The 20,231-nt window shown below is 49.9% G+C and overlaps 1 protein-coding gene across 1 annotated transcript; it reads right to left on the bottom strand.

The window, feature by feature from the left end:
- Positions 1–775: 775 nt before the first annotated feature.
- On the bottom strand, positions 776–19,949 carry zfpm1 (zinc finger protein, FOG family member 1; the record flags this gene model as incomplete). The annotated part of the gene is made up of 6 exons (XM_048973687.1): positions 776–4,753; positions 5,088–5,330; positions 6,196–6,423; positions 7,693–7,911; positions 8,093–8,195; positions 19,764–19,949. Coding segments are annotated over 6 exons (3,339 nt in total), but the record flags the coding sequence as incomplete, so codon positions are not given.
- Between the last annotated feature and the right edge of the window lie 282 nt (positions 19,950–20,231).

The raw sequence follows: 20,231 nt of genomic DNA, 5'->3' as shown, positions 1-20,231 counted from the left end.
TCGATCATTTGGGCAAAAGAGGGTGGGGCTCAGGCACTCTAATACCCTAAGGGGGGTGCCGCTTTGCCTGATGGGAAGGTGGTGTCATCATTGCTGTGCCAAGTTAACGGCCAGTATTAAGCAATCAGTTTAACTTAATCTGATATGTGCAGGGTGTTGGATGATGATGTCGGCCTCTGTGAGCCAGTTGGATGGACAATGGTGCCAATTATGTAGACAGAGACACATACGTCAGACTTTAAAATGTCCCTCAGAATGCTTTATTTTCCATGCATAGTTTGGACAAGCGTGTAGTGGAACTTCATTTGAGATTAAAAACAAAAAGAAACAAATAAAAAAAAAAACTGACATTCATAATTTTCTCATTATCGACATCTGCAACTGTTCACAAAATATCTCAGCTGTACTTTTCAATTTCTTCATTAATCCTTCAAAGGGCCAAAAAGTGCTGTTAAACATAAATAAAAAAAAAAAAACGAGAGTCGATAACTGAAACGTCCTGGAAATGTCTACAGCACAGATCTTCAGCACTGACCCTTCTACGTTTGACGTTCATCCCAACTGTCTTCCATTTAAAATAAAAAACAGTTCTCCTTTAAATCCATCTAAAATATAAATTATTCAGAGCCAAAAAGCCAAAACACATCTGACAGTTTTCTCCCCCTAAACAAACAAACATTTAGAAGCAGTTGTGTTTCCAGTTCGCGCAACAGATTTCTACTTTAAACAGGTCACTAAAAAAAAAAAAAGGCCAGAAACCCCCCCCCGCCCCCCCCCCTTCCACGGGAGTGTCCCTGGTTTAGAAAACAGCGTTCAGATTGAAGCCTAACAAGGTCTCTGCATGCCGTTACCACCGCGGCAAGTTCAACGGAGGAGAATCGAGTGGAATCAATCTTGGAACTGGGAGCAGACCACTACACTCACAGACATGTAAACAAGAAAAACAGAAAGCGTTCTGTGGTCTTTCGGGCCAAAGGGGGCTGTTTCACTACACTAATACTTTAACTTCACTCTCCTTTTCTGTTTCGATTTCCAAAATAAGAGCACAGCACAACCCAGAATAAAACACACACGTCATCACGAGACCGATCCTACGACGTCAGTCCAACTGCATGGACCGGGGACCCGGTGTAGAGGCATCGATTGAAATTAAAATTTCATTTCGACTCGAGTGGTTAGAGTGGTGGTGTGGGCAGCGGGAGAGGAAACAGGCACAGGGTTAGGAGTAAGCGGGCGGGAGTCAGCGAGCGAGGCGAGGCTCCCGTCCAGCTGTTCCTGTGATTGTTTTTGGAGATTTTATCAGCTGCTCTGCAGTCCAGAGACCGGGTGACATAAAAAACCATGACTGCATGTAACAAAATGGACGTCGTGCCGTCTCTCACCCACATATACTGATGAAAACATTGGCCATTTAAAGGTGGTTACATATACTTCAGGTGCTGACCGTTAAAATGATATGTCGTGTTTCTAGGTAATTGGTCTGAATACATATTTTAACATACTAAGATTAAAAAGAAAATCCATTCAAAGGATTAAAATTACAAAACGCAAAAATAGAAATAATCTCTTTTGAAAGACACTATATAGCTTACGCTCACAGAAAGCCGGCAGGGACTCCAATATAAATATTTTGCATTTTTCCACTCTTTCAGATAACTAAATAAACTGACAAGAAATTTCATGTCGCAGTGATTCCAGCTATAAACAGCAGAGAGCTCATTGTCATATTTAGGTTAAACAGACATATTCGTCATTTTACGGAAGAGCCAGTGTAGAAACAACAAAAAAATACAGTATTTTTTTTAAATGAAACTCATTTAATTCAATGTAGTCAGTTGTTTAACAAAAAATACACCGCTCCACTAGGGGGCACTGTCCCCCAACTCACAACTGAACACAGTACACATGGCCTTCAAAAGGAAGTGTTTTAAACAAGGGCATGTAATGCATCGATTAATCGGGATTAGCTTCAACAATACCTTCAAGAAAACAAACTATGCTTGCCAAGCTAAGTAAAGCGGATGGAAGCAGGACCCAAACGCTTCCGTGTGACATGTCTGACACAGCATGTTCCACCATGAGCCTCAGAGGAAGTGTCACAGGATGCAGGTGGCAGATTTCGTTCTGTAGCACGGTTTACAAAGTTGACCCTTGGACAGTAACAATACCAGCGACATCAGGGCGGTGATGGCAGCCCACTTCCCGGCAAGGGACGGCCCACCCTCTAGTCCCTCGGCTGACACCGGCCCACCTCCCCCTGCGTCTTCAAAGCCAAGAAGCCAGAGGGACAGCTATGTCAGTTAAGCATGAGGCTTCGTACGTGTCATGGAGGGGTGTGGTCAGGGGTGTGGCCATGGCCAGGGGGGAGGCGGAGCCAGCAGGAGCAAAGCCTCTCATTTGACATGTTCCTCACTGTGGGAGGAGCAGTAGTACTTCTTGTGCGCTATAAAAGTGGAGAGACTGCTGAATTTGATGTTGCACAGACGGCAAAAGCGCGTGTTGCCGTTCTGCAGGGGCGAGACGAGCGCCGTCTTGGGGGACACTTGGCTGTGCCCGTGAGGGGAGGTCTGTGAGTGTGCGGCATCAGGCACGGGTGAGACAGTCAGGGGGGCGGTGCCCAGAGGGGAAATCCCACCCTTGTGAGACCCCAGGGGGCTTCCATTGACCAGGGGCGAGGAAGGGGAGACGGGCTCCCTCTTCACCCGACCGTTCACACTTTCCCGGTGAAGGGGTGGGCCCAGGTTTGGGGGTGTGGCCGGGGGAGGGTCCTTGGGGCTCAGGTTGGAGGTGGGGCTAACAGGAGCAGACTGGGCCTCAGAGTGGCGGGCCGCCTCCCCATCGTCGGGGAAAATGCGGCCCAGCGCTGGCTGCAGGGTCAGAACCAGGCCGTGCGCCGTTCTGAAATGCTCCATCAGGTCGCCCATGATTGCACCATTGGGTGGGCAGTAAGGGCACACCACGGGCAGGCTGGCGGTGGGGGAGGCATGTGCTTTGGCACCGGGTGGTGCTGGCAAACTGGGCGACCTAGCGAGGCCTGGCTGCTGCGTGCTGAAAGACACTGCCGCGGCCACGGGATCCGGCTTCACCTCCCTGCTTTCCGTGTGGTCCGGGTACGGCTCCGGCCCGTCCGGGAGGCGCGTTGGCGGCGACGTGGAGGCGGAGCGCTTCAGCCGGTGGAGCTGCTCCAGAGAGCGCTGCTGCAAGGTGGTGGCCGGGCAGTAGAAGGTCTTGTGGGCCAGGTAGTTCTCGATGCTGTTGAAGCTGATGCTGCAGGCGGTGCACTTGTGGTAATCGGTGAGCGGCAGTGCCGGCAGCCCTACCTGAGGGGCCTCCCGCAGACGGGGCCTCTTGCTGAGGTCAATGGGGCCCTCACCTTCAGGGCTAGGGCTAGGGGAGGGCCCAGGGAGGTGCCTTATGGGCAGGGCAGGCTGTTCCAACACCCGGGTCATCGGGGCCACGGTCTCCTGCTTTGTGGCCAGGGTGGGAGCCAGGGCTGGGGCCGGCACAGGAACGGGGACGGGGACGGCAGCAGAACCTGTCAGGGCCTTGGTCTGGGCCATGTGGATCTCGTACATCTTCTTGCGCTTGCGAGTTCGGATGGGCTGTGGCAGGAAGGTGGCCTTGCCCTGGTGGGGGCGCTGGTTGGACGGGTCATGGCGTGAGGCGCAGTAGAAGCGCTTGTGTACAATGTAGTTCTCGTGCCGGCTGAAGCGGATGTTGCATGCCTGGCAGAAGGTGCGGCTGGGATCGTCGTCAGTGTCGCCCACTGAGCCACCGGGACTCTGGCTGCCCTCGCTGCTCCGGCCGCCGCTCTCCCCCTCTGAGGACGTGGGGTCCTTCATCGCCGCCTCCTCGCTCTTCACCTCTACCACCAACGTGGTGCCCACCTCAGACTCCGCGTCGCTGTGTGGGGGGGGAGGGGCCTGGCTGCCCGCCGTTCCCGGAGGGGAGTCGTACGGAGTGGGGCATCCCGGTGCAGCCGGCCTCTCTTTCCCCTGCGGGGCGGGACCAGCCACCTCGCCCTGCTGGTGCCGGCTGGAGCAGTAGAGCCTCTTGTGGACGTAGAAGTTGTTGACGTTGTTGAAGGTGATGTCGCACTCGAAGCACGTCGCCCCCTTCTGGACGGGGGAGCCGGCGGCGTAGAAGGCGGGCACGCTGCCCGAGCCCTGGCCCTGCTTCAGCCGGCTGTGCACCATCTCTGACATCTTGGCTAGGATCTCCGAGGCCTGTGGCATGATGGTGGCCTCTGGCCCGAACATGTACTGTGGCAGAAACACGGCACCGCCGGGGATGAGAGACCCTCCCGCACCCACATGCACGGGGCTGGATCCTGGTGTGGGGCTGGGGAGCTCCGTCTTCACATGCACCGACGGCGGACTGCGAGGGGAGGACGTCTGAGAGGAGCTGTCCTTCACCTGCCCTTCCCTGCCTGACGCCTCCTCACTCGTGCTGGTTGAGTCACACTGAGGCTCCTCCTTAACCTTCACGGGGGACGGGGACCCAACTGGGGCAGACGGACTCCCTTCCCGAGCCGCAGTCGAGGCCCCATTGGTCCCGGGGCTGGCCGAGTCGGGCCGTGGTGTGGTGGCAGGAGGGTCCGGACGTTCCGCGGAGGGGGGGCTGTGCCGGGCCCCAGCGGGGCCCTTTGCCTCCAGATGACCCCGCACATGCTGTTGGAGGAGCGAGGGCGTGTCGGCCACAAAGCCACACAGCTGGCACTTCAGGGGGGCGCCAGGCTCCACGGGACTCTTCCCTGAGGGAGGAGAGGGAGGTCAGGGCGGAGGTCAGGGCATCATCCTGAGGAGAGGGGCCACCCGCTTGTAACTAGGGGCCCTGGCAGTACTTTAAAACAGTGGATTTCAACTGGTTTAGACCCACTTTCTTCCTTGATCATGACCCAAATTTTAACAATTTTGAACCAGATTTATTTCATAAAAACTATTGCAGCTATTGGTAAATAGAGCAGTAACAGTGACACGATGCCTTCATGCAACAAAAAAAGTCTGATGTAATACGGTTTTTTTTTTTAAACCACATACCCTGACTTTGCCCTTCAGGATGAGACAGGCGGAGGCCCCGTTTGTTACCTGCAGCCGGCTGCAGCGGGGGCTGGCCCGGCCCGGGGGAGTAGACCTCACTGCGGGAGCCTGGCTGGCACACCATGTGACTGGTGACCAGGTGGCTGTAGAGGATGTCCCTGGTGGTGGAGAGGAAGCCGCAGCCATGGCAGACGCCTTTCAGCGTGTCCGTGTGCACCTTGAGGTGCCGCTCGCAGTTGGCCTTGGTGGTGAAGGCCGACAGACAGATGAGGCAGACAAAGGGGCGCTCGCCTGAGAGAGGGAGTGAGAGAGAGAGACAGACCGTGAGAGAGACAGAGAGGAAGGGCAGGGGAGGGAGGGAGAGGTAGAGAGAAGGAGGGAGAGAGAGAGGGGAGAGGGAAGGAGGGAGAAAGAGTGAGGGAGAGAGAGGGAAGGAGTGAGGGAGAGAGGATGACAGAGGAAGAAAAGGAGGGAGGGAGAGGTAGAGAGAAGGAGGGAGAGAGAGAGGGGAGAGGGAAGGAGGGAGAAAGAGTGAGGGAGAGAGAGGGAAGGAGTGAGGGAGAGAGGATGACAGAGGAAGAAAAGGAGGGAGGGAGAGAGAGGATAAGGAGGAGGGTGAGAGAGAGAAATGGAGTTGATTTTCTGGACTTGAAAAAGATGGAAAGCTGCAAACACGAGTGTTTCTCCGGGTTTCTCCTTATATGCACTCGTTCAGTTCACTGATTGCGATGGGGATCCCCAGCCTTCAGGTCTATAGTGCCTGAGATAAATTGTGACGTAGGGAAGAGCCTTAGACAGGTGTGATGATTCTGGGCCCCATTGAAGCCCCCCCCCCCCCTTCCCTGGTGACTGCTTGTGGCCAACAGTGGCCCCCCAAGTAACTGCATGGTTTGTGTGGTGATAAACATGGCCATTGGCCAGGATAAATAGCGGGGGAGGGGGGGTGATATCGATCAAGTGTTATATTTTTACAGGTATTTACTGATATTTCAGGTTAAGTTTCTTATATATCAGTGGCTCTTAGGTTGTGTCCGTGTCCATGTCCATCTAAAAACACTGCGCCCTCTAGTGTAACTGACATGTACTGCCGAAGTGATGCGGCTATTTTGTATGCCGCAGCAAATGACGGTGGTCATGTGAGCGTCGAGGGCCTCACCGCTGTGCGTGCGCATGTGGATCTCCAGGGAGCTGGCGCTAGGGCAGCTCTTCCTGCAGTGGGAGAAGGGGCAGACACGCTCATTGGGGTACGAGTCCTTCGGCTTGTCCTGGGGGGGCGAGCCGGCCGCCTGCTTCTGCCTACTGGCACAGTAGTACATGAGATGGGCCTGTAGGTTCCTCTCGCTGCGGTACCAGATTCCACAGTCCTTACACGGGAAGATGTCCTCTGAAACGCAGCAGCGGGAGGGAGAAGACGGCGCTGAGACACAATCACATGGCAAAAACGAACAGCAGACAGGGGACGTGGGCAGTGGGTGCTGAATAGGTCACATGGGCAGGGTCAAGGGTCACAGATATTAGCTTGTCTTTCTTAGTCACTTATTTTCAACCTGTATTACATCTTGTGAAAACTAAACAATGTACAAGATGCGCTTGATGGATTCAAATTTGCAGGTAATTAATTGTTACTCTTGGAAAAAAAGCACTGAATTGTAACTAGTTTCCTAAATGTTTTATACACTAACACAAAAGGTTATTGTGCTGTTATTTTAAGTCGGATACGTGACAGAACATACGAGACACAGTGAACAAAGTGGAAATTTGGGGGCCGCCCCGTAGGCGAGCACAGGAAGTGACACGCGTAAGGGGCAAGGCTTCTCTTTCTTATTGTTTTGTTAGCCAGTTTACAGTAAATTTGCAATAGAATAGTGTTGTTATTTTTTGAATTTTGATTTTTTTGCATTTCAGAGTCATGCGGGTTACTCGAGTGTGACGCTACTCCAGACATGGGATTACTGCCACCAATGCTGCTGGAACGAGGACTCTACTTCCAGAATCGATCCATCTTCTCCCCAGCTACACTGACAGGTTGCTCCCTGAGTGGGCATGGCAGTAATCACGCCTATCTGGTGTCAGAGCTCATGTTCATTGGCTATTTTGATAATGAGTTCTCCGGGATTTAATTAGCTCGTTAAGCACCCAGCCCTAATACAACGGGAACTGGGAATATGTATGATGGTGTTTTATCCCTCAGGGTCATGTCTGGTGATTAATCACTGCTTCATCAGTCCACGACTTCTGTAATAAAGGCTTTTCCTCAGACGCCATAATGGATACGGCGGAGCAGTTTGTAGATGAAAAGTAAACGTTCATCCAAGCATGGAGAGGAGATCTTTCTAGTGATGAAAGGAACGAGACTTCAAAACCCTGATGGATTTGATCGCTGTGTCGATCGCCGGCTGGTTTAAGGAACGTCTCATTGGATACTTCGTTGGTTCTCGTTGAGTTAAACCAGTGGGAGATGGAGAACGCAAGATAATCCCAACGTGCCACAGGAGGTTTGGTGGTCTAAGCGCACATACTGCTGCACTCTCTGTTTACTGCAGGTACTCATACAGAATTTATCGGGATTGTTTATCATCAACGAGAACCAGATTATGCACAGGACAGCCTGACAGATGCACACATTGTTCACATGTCCAAAAAAAGCTCTTACTGTTGACGACAGCTGTGGCCAAGATGGCCGCCATGCCAGCTTGTTGGGGGAGGAGCTGAAACTCAGGGTGCAAAGCAGCAGGGTAGGGAGACTCCTCCTTCACCGACACATTCTGATGCTCCGCGGGGGAGGTCTGTTCTGCATCAGGCCCCGTCAGCACGGCCAAGAGACTCTCTCCATGTTGGACCTCACAGGTCAGCTTGCAGAACAGCTGCTCTCCTGGGGGGAGGGGCGTACGTAAGGTTAGACCACGGTGGTGGTCACAGTACCGAGCACGTCCATCTCAGAATGTCCACTCAGTACATTCAATTACATTCAGATCGAATTACAAACTATCGACTGATCAGAGGACGCCTCTGAGGTCATGGTCATTACTAGTGAGGGGGGTTCCCGGCCTTACCTTGGCTATAGATGGAGCAGTTGGCCGCAGTGGGGGTGGAGGTGAGGGGCACTTTATGAAGCCAGCAGTCCGGGTCTTCGCTCGCCAGAGTCCGGCTGGGATGCTGCAGGGACGACACCATGCAATCGGTCAGACACACGTTCGTGCTTAAGAGCATTTCGGGGATACACACTCACAACGTCTCAGGACAATAGTGTTACCTGTTTACGAAGCTGTTTAACTGGAACGACCCAGACTAGGCAGTTTGCTCAGAGGTACATGCCGTTACATTTTATATAGCAGAGGCTTTTGTCCAAAGCAACATACAAGTATATATATGAACATACAAACACCACAAGTCTGCACGACAGTAATGCTGAATTAAACTGAATGGTTATCTTGAACCTAATGTGGATTTCCTCTCAATTTAAGCCATCACCATTCATTTAATGGTCAGTGAGCATGAGGCACAGTGTCTAATTGTAGTCAAGACCATACGCACGACAGAGTGCAACTCCCCCTTACCACTGGGTGGCAGCAGAGTCAGCTGGGACCATGGCTGGCAGCCCAACCCGATGTGCCCATGTGCTAAAAGCATCGCGGGGGGTAGGTGGCATCTTACAGTACCTACATCATAACGGCCGATAAAACTGCTGCGAAAGCAGAAAGAAAACACAACCTGGAACCTCACAGGAAATAAAGAAATAAGACTGTTTATGCTCATTGAAAAAACAAATGGAAACAATAGAAAATAAAAAAATATATATAGTATGAGAGTACGGAGGCGTGCTGTGAGATTGCTTTTAAACAATGGTTGCTCTTGGCTGAAGATGGCCTGTATTGCATTTCATAGCGAACACTCACTGATGCTGAAGATATCCCCCTTTTGTTTTAATTTGAACCCACAATCTTTGCTCCATCCATGGCCATAATCAGACTCCTAATTTGTTTCAGACTAATTCTGACTAAGCGCTGACCGAGCTGTTCTTTGGGAAGGAGAAGAGGAAGCAGGGCCGATGGAAACACGAACAAGCTCCCTGAATGCACTCAAGCAGCAACAGGAGCTTCCACCAATCAGCAAGCGTCTGTCTCCTATCCCCTTGCCTATTGGTCAGTCGATTTAGCTGCCCAGAATCATGCCATGCCACTCGTCACTGCTAAAAGCGCTTAGTCCTCACCTCTCCAGTAGGTTAGACCCCCAGTGGGATGTTTTTCCTCCCTTGAACAGCTGCAAGTTTTTTTTTTGCATCCTGGCTTTTTTCAGCACTGAATGTCACAGTGATAGAATATTAATGGCTGTCATGGTCGTCGTACCTATCCTTCCCCTGCCGAGACGTATTAGAACATTCCTTGAAGCACTTTATCCAACAACGAGGAACTCAGACTAGAAATTCGCACTGGGGGGGGGGGGGGGGGGGGGGGGTGATGTGGTGATGGCAGCTCAGGAAAAGGGCTAGTTAAGCTAATTTAACCTTGTTAGCACCTTTAAATCTATTCGGTATTTGTGCTTCATATGTTGTATGTTTTCATCGCTGTTCTTTTTTCACCATGTTCGTGGGCTAGATTGGCGACACAACTTTTCACCCAAGCTAACCCTAAATATTCAGCCTAGACTACCACTCCTTTTGCTGACCACACCATCACCTTTCTCACTGAGCACCCTGGCCTGCATCTGCCATCAATGGACAAAACAAAGCCGCTTCTTTGCTGCGAGGCATAATGACATCAGTGATGCTCTTCTTAATTAATTTTATATGTTAAATGATTCCGGCCGTTTGAGCCAATAGGAAAAGGCGGATGGGCTCAGGGGTTGTGACCACCTGCGGGCGGGTGCGCGTGCCCCCAGACAGCTGCCTTCGGCTCGTGTGTTTACCCTCACCTTTGTGTGTTTATACGAGTGTGTCGGCCCCCTCCCTGGCGAGTGTGTAGTGTGATTGTGAAATGTGCGCGTAGGGGTCACACTTGGCTCTGGTTTGCTCACATATTTAGCTTTTGGAAGCTGATTTCAGCAGCCAATGAGGCTCACATGCTGCCTCCCAGTCTAGGTGCGGGAGGCACTTTTCAAATTCCAAGTTTTATGACTCAGAGCACCCAGGGCCTGCAGACAGGCAAATACGTTACGGTATCTAACGGACATCTCATGCGTCGCTACACAGCCGATAGCTGCGGTGCCGATAGCTATGCCGCCTCCTCCTTTCCGACTCCGACTCGCGGGCAGAGAGCCAAGGGCACCAACAGCAGACTTTCCAGGCCTCCAGGCCGCAGCCCATTCGTTCCGTTATGCCGACCACACACATCTCTGTCAAGCGCCTGACTCCGAAGAGGGGATTTCGGTACCAATTAAGCCAGACGAATCACCCTTAACACATCTGTAGTGGGTGCGGGAATGGCAGCTGTCATTGCTGTTACATCAGTACGATGTCAATGCAGGGTATCTAGCTTAGAAAAGAGTATTCCGTCTATAATAACAGTTAAAGAAAGATTCATTGGCTCACCCAACATGGAAAACTGCAAGGCACTTAAAGTAGCTCAATGTCCCTGAATTACTCAACTCACTGAGAAATGTTATTTCTAGTCACTTGTACACTGCAGAAAAACTGAACCGGCACCTTGCCACAGTATATTTTGTAGTATAACTGTAAAGCATTACACTGTACCCACCTGGTTTATTTCCACAGAGTACAAGTTAGAGGAATCCACTGCTAAGCAATGCACTCCTTCACTCGCCCATTTCCACTCACTCACCCATTCACACTCACCCATTCACCCACTGATGCCCCTCTCTGTCTGCTACAAATTTCCCAGAATGCATTGCCAGGAGTTGCGTGTAAACAGTTGGTCACACGATGCAGGACTCCAAAAAGGAGCGGGTCAGGATGGAATAGAAGGAGAAGCGTTCCTGCAGTGGCGGGCCTGCCTCGGTCACACCCCGCGTCCTCCCGGCAAAGCCGAACACTTTGAAAGCGTTAAGCTGCCGCTCCAGGCCGCCTTTGAGTCCCGGCTAAGCCCCCAGGCTGGCCCCTCGTCCGTCATGAATATTAACCAGCAGAGCAGAGTTTTAATCTGCCTGATCCCCACACTGCTGCTGCTGAGATGATAGCAAATCTAATTATTTGGTCTGATATTAACCAGCGGCACCCACCCCCCCCCACCACCACCGCACACCGCCTTGCGCACACCCCCCCCCCATCCTGCCCAGCACCTCACCAATTGCCCCCTACCCCTTCCTCCCCCCCAGAAACGCCTTCTCTCTTATCATTCCCAGAAACACCCATTTCTCAGCCGATAAAAATGGAATCCAAATGACGCGTAGCCGGCTTCATCTATTCACGTTCCGATACCCAGAAGAAAGAGGGAATTCTTTTCTCGCGGCACCTCTCAGTTAAAGCCGAGACCGAATCCTAGAAAGTTCCCCCTCCGTGATGCTGACAAAAAGCAAAACAACAAAAAAATAAATAAATAAAACCAGTGGGAGTGGAGAGCAGAGCCTTTTTCCTTTCTGTCAGATCCGTCTATAATGTCAGCCGGTCAGCGTGTGCTCAGATAGCGGGGAAAAACCTGCAGACACTCTTTTCATTCGGTTTTATCTCCCCCAAAACTACACACAAAGAAAAGACAGGGAGACCTTTTCCATCTCAGAAAAGGCTGCTTCGAGTTAAGGGCTATCGGTTCTTACAGCGCCAACACGCAAGATGCCATTAAGAACGTCAGGATCAACAACTTGGGTAAACAGATTACATATATCTTGGAATACATACATATGTGCATGAGACTGAAAGCTGAAAGACTATGGTGGGATTGTTCGCACTAAAATACCCACTGCCTGCAGTCCTAATGTTTCAGTCAAAGAAGGGGATAGCAGCCCTGCAAGCCAGTCCATCTCAACCCCACTGAAATCTTAGAAACCTACTTATCAACCCCCCCCCCCCACTCCCCCATCGTTCTGTCTCTTCAGCTCTTTCCCATCTCCATAAGTATCTTCCAGCATCTCTCTCTCTTTCCTCTACAGGAAAACACTCATCTCCTGACAGGGGTAGAATGAGTTCACTGTTCCATACAGAAAGGCCAGTGTGTCTCCTATTGGGGGGGGGGGGTGGGGGGGTTGGACCAAACGGAAAGGTGTAAAATGAAAAGGAAGGAAAGAGGGGAGTCTGTCTCTCAGACACACTCTGAATGTGAGACAGGAACCGCGCACAAGCCAAATCAAACTCCCAGAAGACGGGCTCCAGGTTTGAAAAGCACACAAAAAGCATGTAAAAATATAAAAGAGTCACAGTTTAAAGAGGTGTGATAAGAGGCCTGAAGAGGAGGCGCTGGAAAGGAGCGTCGTGGAGCAGAGAGACGCGGCGTAACATCCGTCACCCTCAAAGCCCTCATCCAGCGGCAGCCGGAGTGGATTGGACTTGGCGTTTTGCAGCAACATTCCGCGATACCAAGGGGTCAGTTGGTTGGTCTCTCTCTCTCGCTCTCCCTTACTGAGAGGTACAGTGCTGGAGATACTACCTGGGGATTCTTGTCTTCTGGCTTTCATCCTTTCCCTCCTCCCTCTTTCATGCACTAGTGTGTATAAACAATGTGGCAATTTATTGTCAAGCGCCTTGGAACAAACTCTGTTACGCAAGGCGCTATACAAAAATAAAATGAACTGAATCGCTTCTCGTTATAGTTCGGCGTCCTACATCAGCTAAAGATTTAAAGAACTACAACGTGAAGACCATCTGAAATGCTTAAAGTCTCCGAATTTTATTTATGTGTATCCTTATCTGCTAACAGTAAAGCGACTAGCCAAGCAGACATACACGAACTAATAAACTGCCGACAATCTGTACAGGTGATCAGCAGGCGGATTAACTTCACGCTTGGTTTAGAAACACTATTGAACTAACTTTGGCTTATATGACCAAGTTATTGAGATACAGCTTACAGCTAATTAAAAACTCAACGGACTGTCTGAGGATGGCACGATGTCTCGCCCCTGCAGGGCCGGGGGTGTAAATGCTGCCCCCACACTGTTTGTGTGTGATTTGCATGAGCCCCCCACCATTCCTGCTGGATGCCTCCAGGCACTCTGCTCTCCTGCCACATTCCAAAAGTAGGCAGTTAGGCAAAATGGTGTCTTCTGAGAGTATAACCTACTGGCGTCCCATCCAGGGAGTCCCTAGGCTGGCTCCCCATATTCCCCAAAACAGAGCCAAAAGGCCTCCCCCAGGCCTCCTCCAGGCCTCCCCCAGGCCTCCCCCAGGCCTCCTCCAGGCCTCCCCCAGGCCTCCTCCAGGCCTCCCCCAGGCCTCCCCCAGGCCTCCTCCAGGCCTCCCCCAGGCCTCCCCCAGGCCTCCCCGAGCTCATTCTACGATAAGTGATTGGAACATGGATGGATGGATGGATGGATGGATGGAAGGAAGGAAGGAAGGAAGGAAAATCATTGCTACCAAAAAGGAGTGCCGTAAGGTGGTGGTGGTGGGGGGGGGAAGTTAGGACAATTCCAAGGTGCCCAAAAAAATCTGGAACATAACTGGATTGGTCTGGATCGGGGGGCCTAATGTGATGCTCTCATGGGGCCCAAAATCTTCAGCAAGGCCCCTGCTGCTGACAATACAATAAGAAGCCTGTACTAGAGTCCAGTTTAATGCACCTTCCATGTTTATCAATCTGACCGTCACTAAAGACCTTCACTATCATTATTTTGGATCACTGGTAAATCGTCTTTGAAACTGGACAGGAATGACCTTCGTCTGCATTTGAGACAGTTACTCTTTAAAATGCAGCATTTAAAAAGCTCTCTCCCTCTCTCTCTATCCCAAAGACAGACATCTACACATCCGTGCTGCGAGCAAAAATAACAGAAGGTGTTTCCCAGTGCTGATCAGATGCAGTGTCCTAATGGCGGCATGCAGACAGCGTAAAACTTCCGAGAAGCTATTCGTGTAAATTCTAGCCTGGGTGTTTTGCGAATTGTCTGTATATCGTTTTGTTCAAAATTGCCTATCCCAATATTTTTAAGATAAAATATCACATTTTTTTTGACTCCACACAGCTCTTAATGGTATCCGAGTCCTGCAAAGCAAGGAAATGACACAGATGTTTCCCTAGTATATAATATACATAGTATATTTTTGTATATGGCATGTATATCGCATCTTGTATGTATAATCTATGTATTGTGTCATGCTATTTCTGCTCTTCATTCTGATATTATTTCCTTCAATAAAGCTTTTGAATCTTTGAATCCTTTGGAGTGTCAGAGATGCTGGGAAAGTTAAACCTCACATACGTTTACAAACCAGCTACGTATCGGTTGACTGGCTCTCTGCCGGCGTCTAAGGCCGTGACGGACCGGAGCCGTGATTATTTCGAATGCGCTGGGGAGACGCAGCACCCCCTGACTGGCAAACCTACACGTAGCCCCTGCGGGGGATGATCGGGGGGGGGGGGGGGGGGGAGACAGTGGTAACCCCACCCCAATAAATAAAAAATAAAAAGCAGAGCGTTTCTGAAAGCCGTGGGTGGCGTGCTTTATCATCAGCGCTCTGGCGGAGAGATTATCTGGGATTAGGAGCCGCGCTTGTTTCGAAAACATGATGAAACGACGTTTGCGTGCGATAATGCTTTGAACTGCGAGCCTCCTTCAAGGACTTCGCCCCTGGCACCGATTCCACAGGAGACTGGGAGGAGAGGAACAGGCAAGGCGGTGAAGCTGCCCCCCCCTCCCGTCCCGCCTCATCCACAGCACTCCCGCCAATCTCATCCTCCCCCACCCTTTCCAGAGTGACAGTGACGCGACTGTGTGGTTCACCTCATAAACACACTGATCCCACACGCCTTACACTCAAAACTCCAAGCGAAGTATTGTCTCCATTTAACTTCATTCAACCTGAAACACTAAGGTTTTCAATTAGATAAATGCAATTTAAGATCTTCGGCATTGAAATACATTAAATAAATAAATAAATATGATAACTGAAGCACAAACAAGAAAGAAGTTTCTAAGTTCAAATTAATGGTGATCTGTTTTACATGTCCGTGTAAAAACATAAAGCTGATCACTTTCGATAAAGAACACTTTTCCCAGTGTCTGATGGGATCTCACTGAAGTGCAGTGTGAGAACAAAAATATGTTTTTAAGAAGGAGGAAATATGACTAATTTACTGTTTGTTCCGACAGTGGCAGCTTGTCACGGTCCCAGTTCCACCAGGCAAATCATTGTTTTAAAATCATCATTATCTGATGCCTGCAGAGGTAAAGGAAGGTGTTTTATTTCGTCTTTTAGCCGGCTGTCTAACAAACACTTCTCAGAAACCACAGGCCCTAGTCAGATTACCGGAAACATTAATGAGCGCAAAGTTCCAACTTTCATGGCTACGCCTATAGCATTCGGAGAATTTCCTCCACCTACAATGCAGGACACAATGTTAAATGAAATTCTATGTTACCTCAAGATCAGTGGCCTGTACTGCGAATCGGGTTACTGGCTTATCGGGGTAACTCGTCGGATTTAAGGTACCACAGTTTAAACGGACTTCATATTCGTTCACTTACATTTTGCCCAGACTACCTTAAATCCAACAAGTTACCCCTATAAGCCAGTGACCCCGCTTTGTAGTACAGGCCCCTGGTCACCAGACATCCTACCATTAATTTATTTAGCAGATGGTTTTAACGAAGAGTCATACAGCTGAATGCAAGACCAGCCAGTTCTTGGAACAACTGGGGGTTAAGAGCCTTGGTCAAGGGCCCAACTGTGAAACCGCGCAACCCTGGGATTAGAAATGCTAACCTTCCGGTCACAGGCGCAGTGTGTTAAGCTACTGAGCCACACAAACTCCCACAAGCAGACACAGATACACAAATGTATTCAGATCTTTTTAGGGACTCTCCATTCACTTTTATGGGCATAACCCTAACCCTAACTATTACTACCTTAACTCCCACCCAGTCCGAACCTTAACCATAAGTAGCTGAACAGAAAACAAGGCTTTCGGCTATTTCAGTTATTTGATTGCATTCACAGATTTTTGTAAAACTGATTTTGTAAAAATGCATTATAGATAAAACCACACATGCACACGCGAGACCCTCAGCGTTTACGTTCATGCACATGCTTGGCGCCTACTGCGCGGATCTCAGCGCATGAAAACTTGCCCCGCAGACATTTCATAACCTTTCATGATCATCGCTTGGACAACAGGTCCAGCCTCACGGTATTCCTGGGAACATCACTGGAATCTCAGAGGGGGCGGATTCCGCTGTGTCTTAGGGCAGACCAGTAATAACCTGATAACATAACTGGCAGGGCCAAATGAGAAGCAAATTCGCTCGGAGAGGACGACACAAGCGGTAGGTTTCTGGAGGCATGTGTGGAGGAGAGCTGGGTCGCCGTCTGACGAGGAACAGGAGGCAGCGGCACGAAGCCAGGCCGCGCTAACGTTATATCAGGCCCCCGGAGCGCTGAGCGGCGGCCTTGAAGGCCTCAAAGTGGTGTTCAGCACATTCGCCTGTTCTTTGCTATTAAAACCGGCTTCTGAATTCAGCAGTGATCTCAATTTACCTCAGATTTTTTTTCCCATGCAGTATAGTGACTGTAAGGGGTGTCGTTAATCATTAATAGACTTTTGCAGAAAAAAAATTAAAACTACTTTGCGCTCCGCTCCCCGATTACCCACAATTCAACACTCCACACATTGGTTCTGCTTCCTAGCACCTGCTACCAGTCTCTGGACGACCTCTCACATCTATCAGTGTGCAGGGCACTCCGACCCTCCTCCTCTAAGTGCACAGAGGCGGCAACTGAGATTCCCATCTCATCATTTAAGAATCTACGCCCCCGTGGGGGTGGGGGGTGGTGGGGCAGAGCTGGCCCTGACCCTGAAAGGCCAGGAGACAGGGAGCGAGAGGCACTCACTCCGGGGCGAAGGATGCAGGAGTGACAGAGTTGATGCTGGAGGAATGCGAGATTAAACACACTATCTCAAGGAGATACCGAGAGCCTGTCTCCACTCCTTCAGCTCGGAGATAGTGGGGGGGGGGGAGAGAGAGAGAGAGAGAGAGAGAGAGAGAGAGAGGAGCAAGCTAGAGAGAGAGATAGAGATAGAGAAAGGGTGAGAGAGGCAGAAAGAAAGGGAGAGAAGTGGCCCAGGCTGAAAATTATCAACAAAGCCAACTTTCGATAAGAACATTCTGCAGAACACAAGTAGTTGGAGGTGGTGCGGTGGAGACGGACGGACTTAGAATTTCTGATAATAAATGAAATCTTAGAAATGAGAGACTTTCAACCAGAAATCAATCACTGCGGGCTTGTTGTCCAGGAGGATGGCGCCACACAGAGATAAAAGGAAAACGGACGTCTGGAGGGGTCCTTGTGGGGGGTTGCAAGAGGCGGGGGGATAAGAGTTAATGAGGCACAGAGAGCAGTACGGGAGCCGCTGCGGAGAAGGCGGGCTCTGTCGGCATCCGCCAATTTGCACGCAGTGATACGATGTGCAGGTTGATTACGGGGGCAGGATGGGGCCGCGACGCCTTCAGACGCTCCTAAAGCTGCTGGCCAGAATCACTGCCATCTCCTCGTCCAGCTGCTGCTCCGCCTTACCCACAATCCATCACTACACCCGGCTGATAGCCGCTGTGCAGTCTTCTTTACATTTCATTTACTTACTAAGTGCTTTAAAAGCAGGGTCAAACAGTCCATTGAGTGACTGAGGGTTTTGCTCACGGGCCCGATGGTGGAATCACTCTGCCAGCCCTGGGATTGGAACTGATGACCATCTGAACCTAGACACGTCGTGTCATCCTGGGACTCAAAGTCCCTCCATGTGCATGTGTGTGTTCCTGTTTTCCTAATAATTATAACAAGTTTAATATCAAAGGAGAACAGTCCCGCACTGGCTACGCTAAAACACAGATTTTGTATAAACATTATAACACGCCATAGTATGCCTCTAATACGGTTTACTAAGTTTTATTAATTAGCTTTCAGGAACAAAAAAGGTTCATGAATGGTGCATAGCTAAGAAAAGGATCCCACTTTAAGAAGCCCCCGGACTGTGAGCAGGTCACCAGCATGATCCCCCCAGAGTCGTTTCTGGGCTGCGAACACAGAAGATCCAGAAGCTTCTCATACTCGCTGAACACTTCGGCCTTATAGCGCTTCACCCCTAATCAAAGACGGCAGGGCCGACGCGCTTCACAGGTTGGTAAAGCGCCGCTTCGCGCTGTAAGACCCGCAGTCCTGACGCACAGCATCGAGAGGCTCAAACGCTTTCTGTGTCGCTGGTGACAGTCATTCACACAGCAAACGGGTGTGTAATGTATGTGGTCGTCTCACAGACATCAGGGAGGGCCCCTTTATGACAGCCGGATGTGCGGTTTATTAGCGCTGCTGAAATAGAAGGTGCTCTTTTATACATGCAGAAAATAAAGGGGTCGGATTTGGGGGTGAATGTCCTCCTGTAACAGGCCCTTACTAGCAGCCAGCAATAGTCACACTCACATAACATGTAACATACTACAGCACTACAATATACCAGCAATATACTACAAACCTCTAACAGACAGTGTTCCCTGTGGATCAAGAGGTTTTGCATGGGGGCCATGTGACATCAAACCACTGCTGCACACATATTTTTTTTATTATTGTTTAGTGATGGCATGTTCCCTTCTCTCGATAGAGGCAAACAAACATTTAATTACGTGAATTAATATAGGTTAATTATTTCTCGGTAACAGTTATAACTACTTTTTTTGCAGTTGGTATATTAAGTCCTCGACAGTTTGCTCATCTGCAGTGCTTCACTTAAAACGTAACAGCCTAACTGCACTGCACACAGCCTAACTGCACTGCACACAGCCCATCTATGTATGTGACTCAGCCTAACTACAGTGTACACGGCCTAACTACAGTGTACACGGCCTAACTACAGTGTACACAGCCTAACTACAGTGTACACGGCCTAACTACAGTGTACACGGCCTAACTGTGCATGTAACTCAGCTGAACTGCAACCTTTACTGTTTTGCTCCCATTGTCACACGACACCACAATGGTAAAACAGCGACATTTAAGCAGGTTTCAGTGTGTATGGGATATAAGAGAGGGAGGGGGGAGCTGCATCTCTGCCCCCCCCAACCTAACTCAATGCCTGCTCTGCTTACCTACTTCATCTGTTTTTCTTTTCCTTGGAAGATACCTGAATACGCTCATTTTATCACAGCTTTATAAAAGTGACTGCTAAATGACAATGAAATACAGCCTATTAGTGCCACTGAGCAGCTGAATTCCGTAATGCGTGCAGGGGGGGGGCGTTCGATTAGATGATCGATTTGACTGGATTGATATTTTTTACTGTAGCAGGTCGACATGGAGAATCACTGATATTACTTTGTTTCAGAGGCAATATTTACAGTTTATGTAGAAATAGATAACATTATATGGGACAGTTTCATATAATATAAAGCTAAATTGTCATCTACAGGGTATTATTGCTGTGGGTATAATGGACACCTTCATCCATTATTACCCTGGAATTTTCTAGGTCCACAGTATTAAGTAGGATTTATTTCACTTTGAATTCACCTGATCTGACCAAGCATGATGCTGCATGTACATCAGACAGACACACTCACAAACCCTTTTGTTTTGGTCCTTTCCCAGGCTCTGCCGCTCCCCCCCAAGCCCCCCCCATGCCCCCGACCCCTCACCTCATCTTCCGGGACCTTCCCCGCCTCCTCTGTCTGCACACTTCCGGCATATGGCCCCCACGCCGTGCCAGCATTCAGGCGATGGGATGCTACCACCTTGGTGGATCCATCCACGTCGGCCAGGCGGAGGTTATCTGTAAGGACATGTGAAGAGAATCCTAAGTAAGAGACTGGGATCCGACCCAAAAATCAACATGGCACCCACACAAGGCAAGAAACAGAGACAGGCTCACAAACTCGGCACACTGAATGTCCAAGCAGCAGCCCTCAGGGCACAGAGTAGCAGCCGTACCCCCCACCTTCCCGTAGTTAGGGCAGGCTTGCACTTACTTCGCCACTAGAGGGAGCTTAATCTTTGCAAAACATCAATATTGGACAAAGGTCAAAGATTTCCCATGCTTAGCTTATTTAGCCTTTCTAACAGTGTTTCTCATCATATTAAAACCTTTGGTACATGTGACCCATGGT

This window comes from Brienomyrus brachyistius, chromosome 13, assembly GCF_023856365.1.
Source record: "Brienomyrus brachyistius isolate T26 chromosome 13, BBRACH_0.4, whole genome shotgun sequence".
Taxonomy (NCBI): Eukaryota; Metazoa; Chordata; class Actinopteri; order Osteoglossiformes; family Mormyridae; genus Brienomyrus; species Brienomyrus brachyistius.
This window is presented reverse-complemented; position numbering and strand designations above follow the sequence as displayed.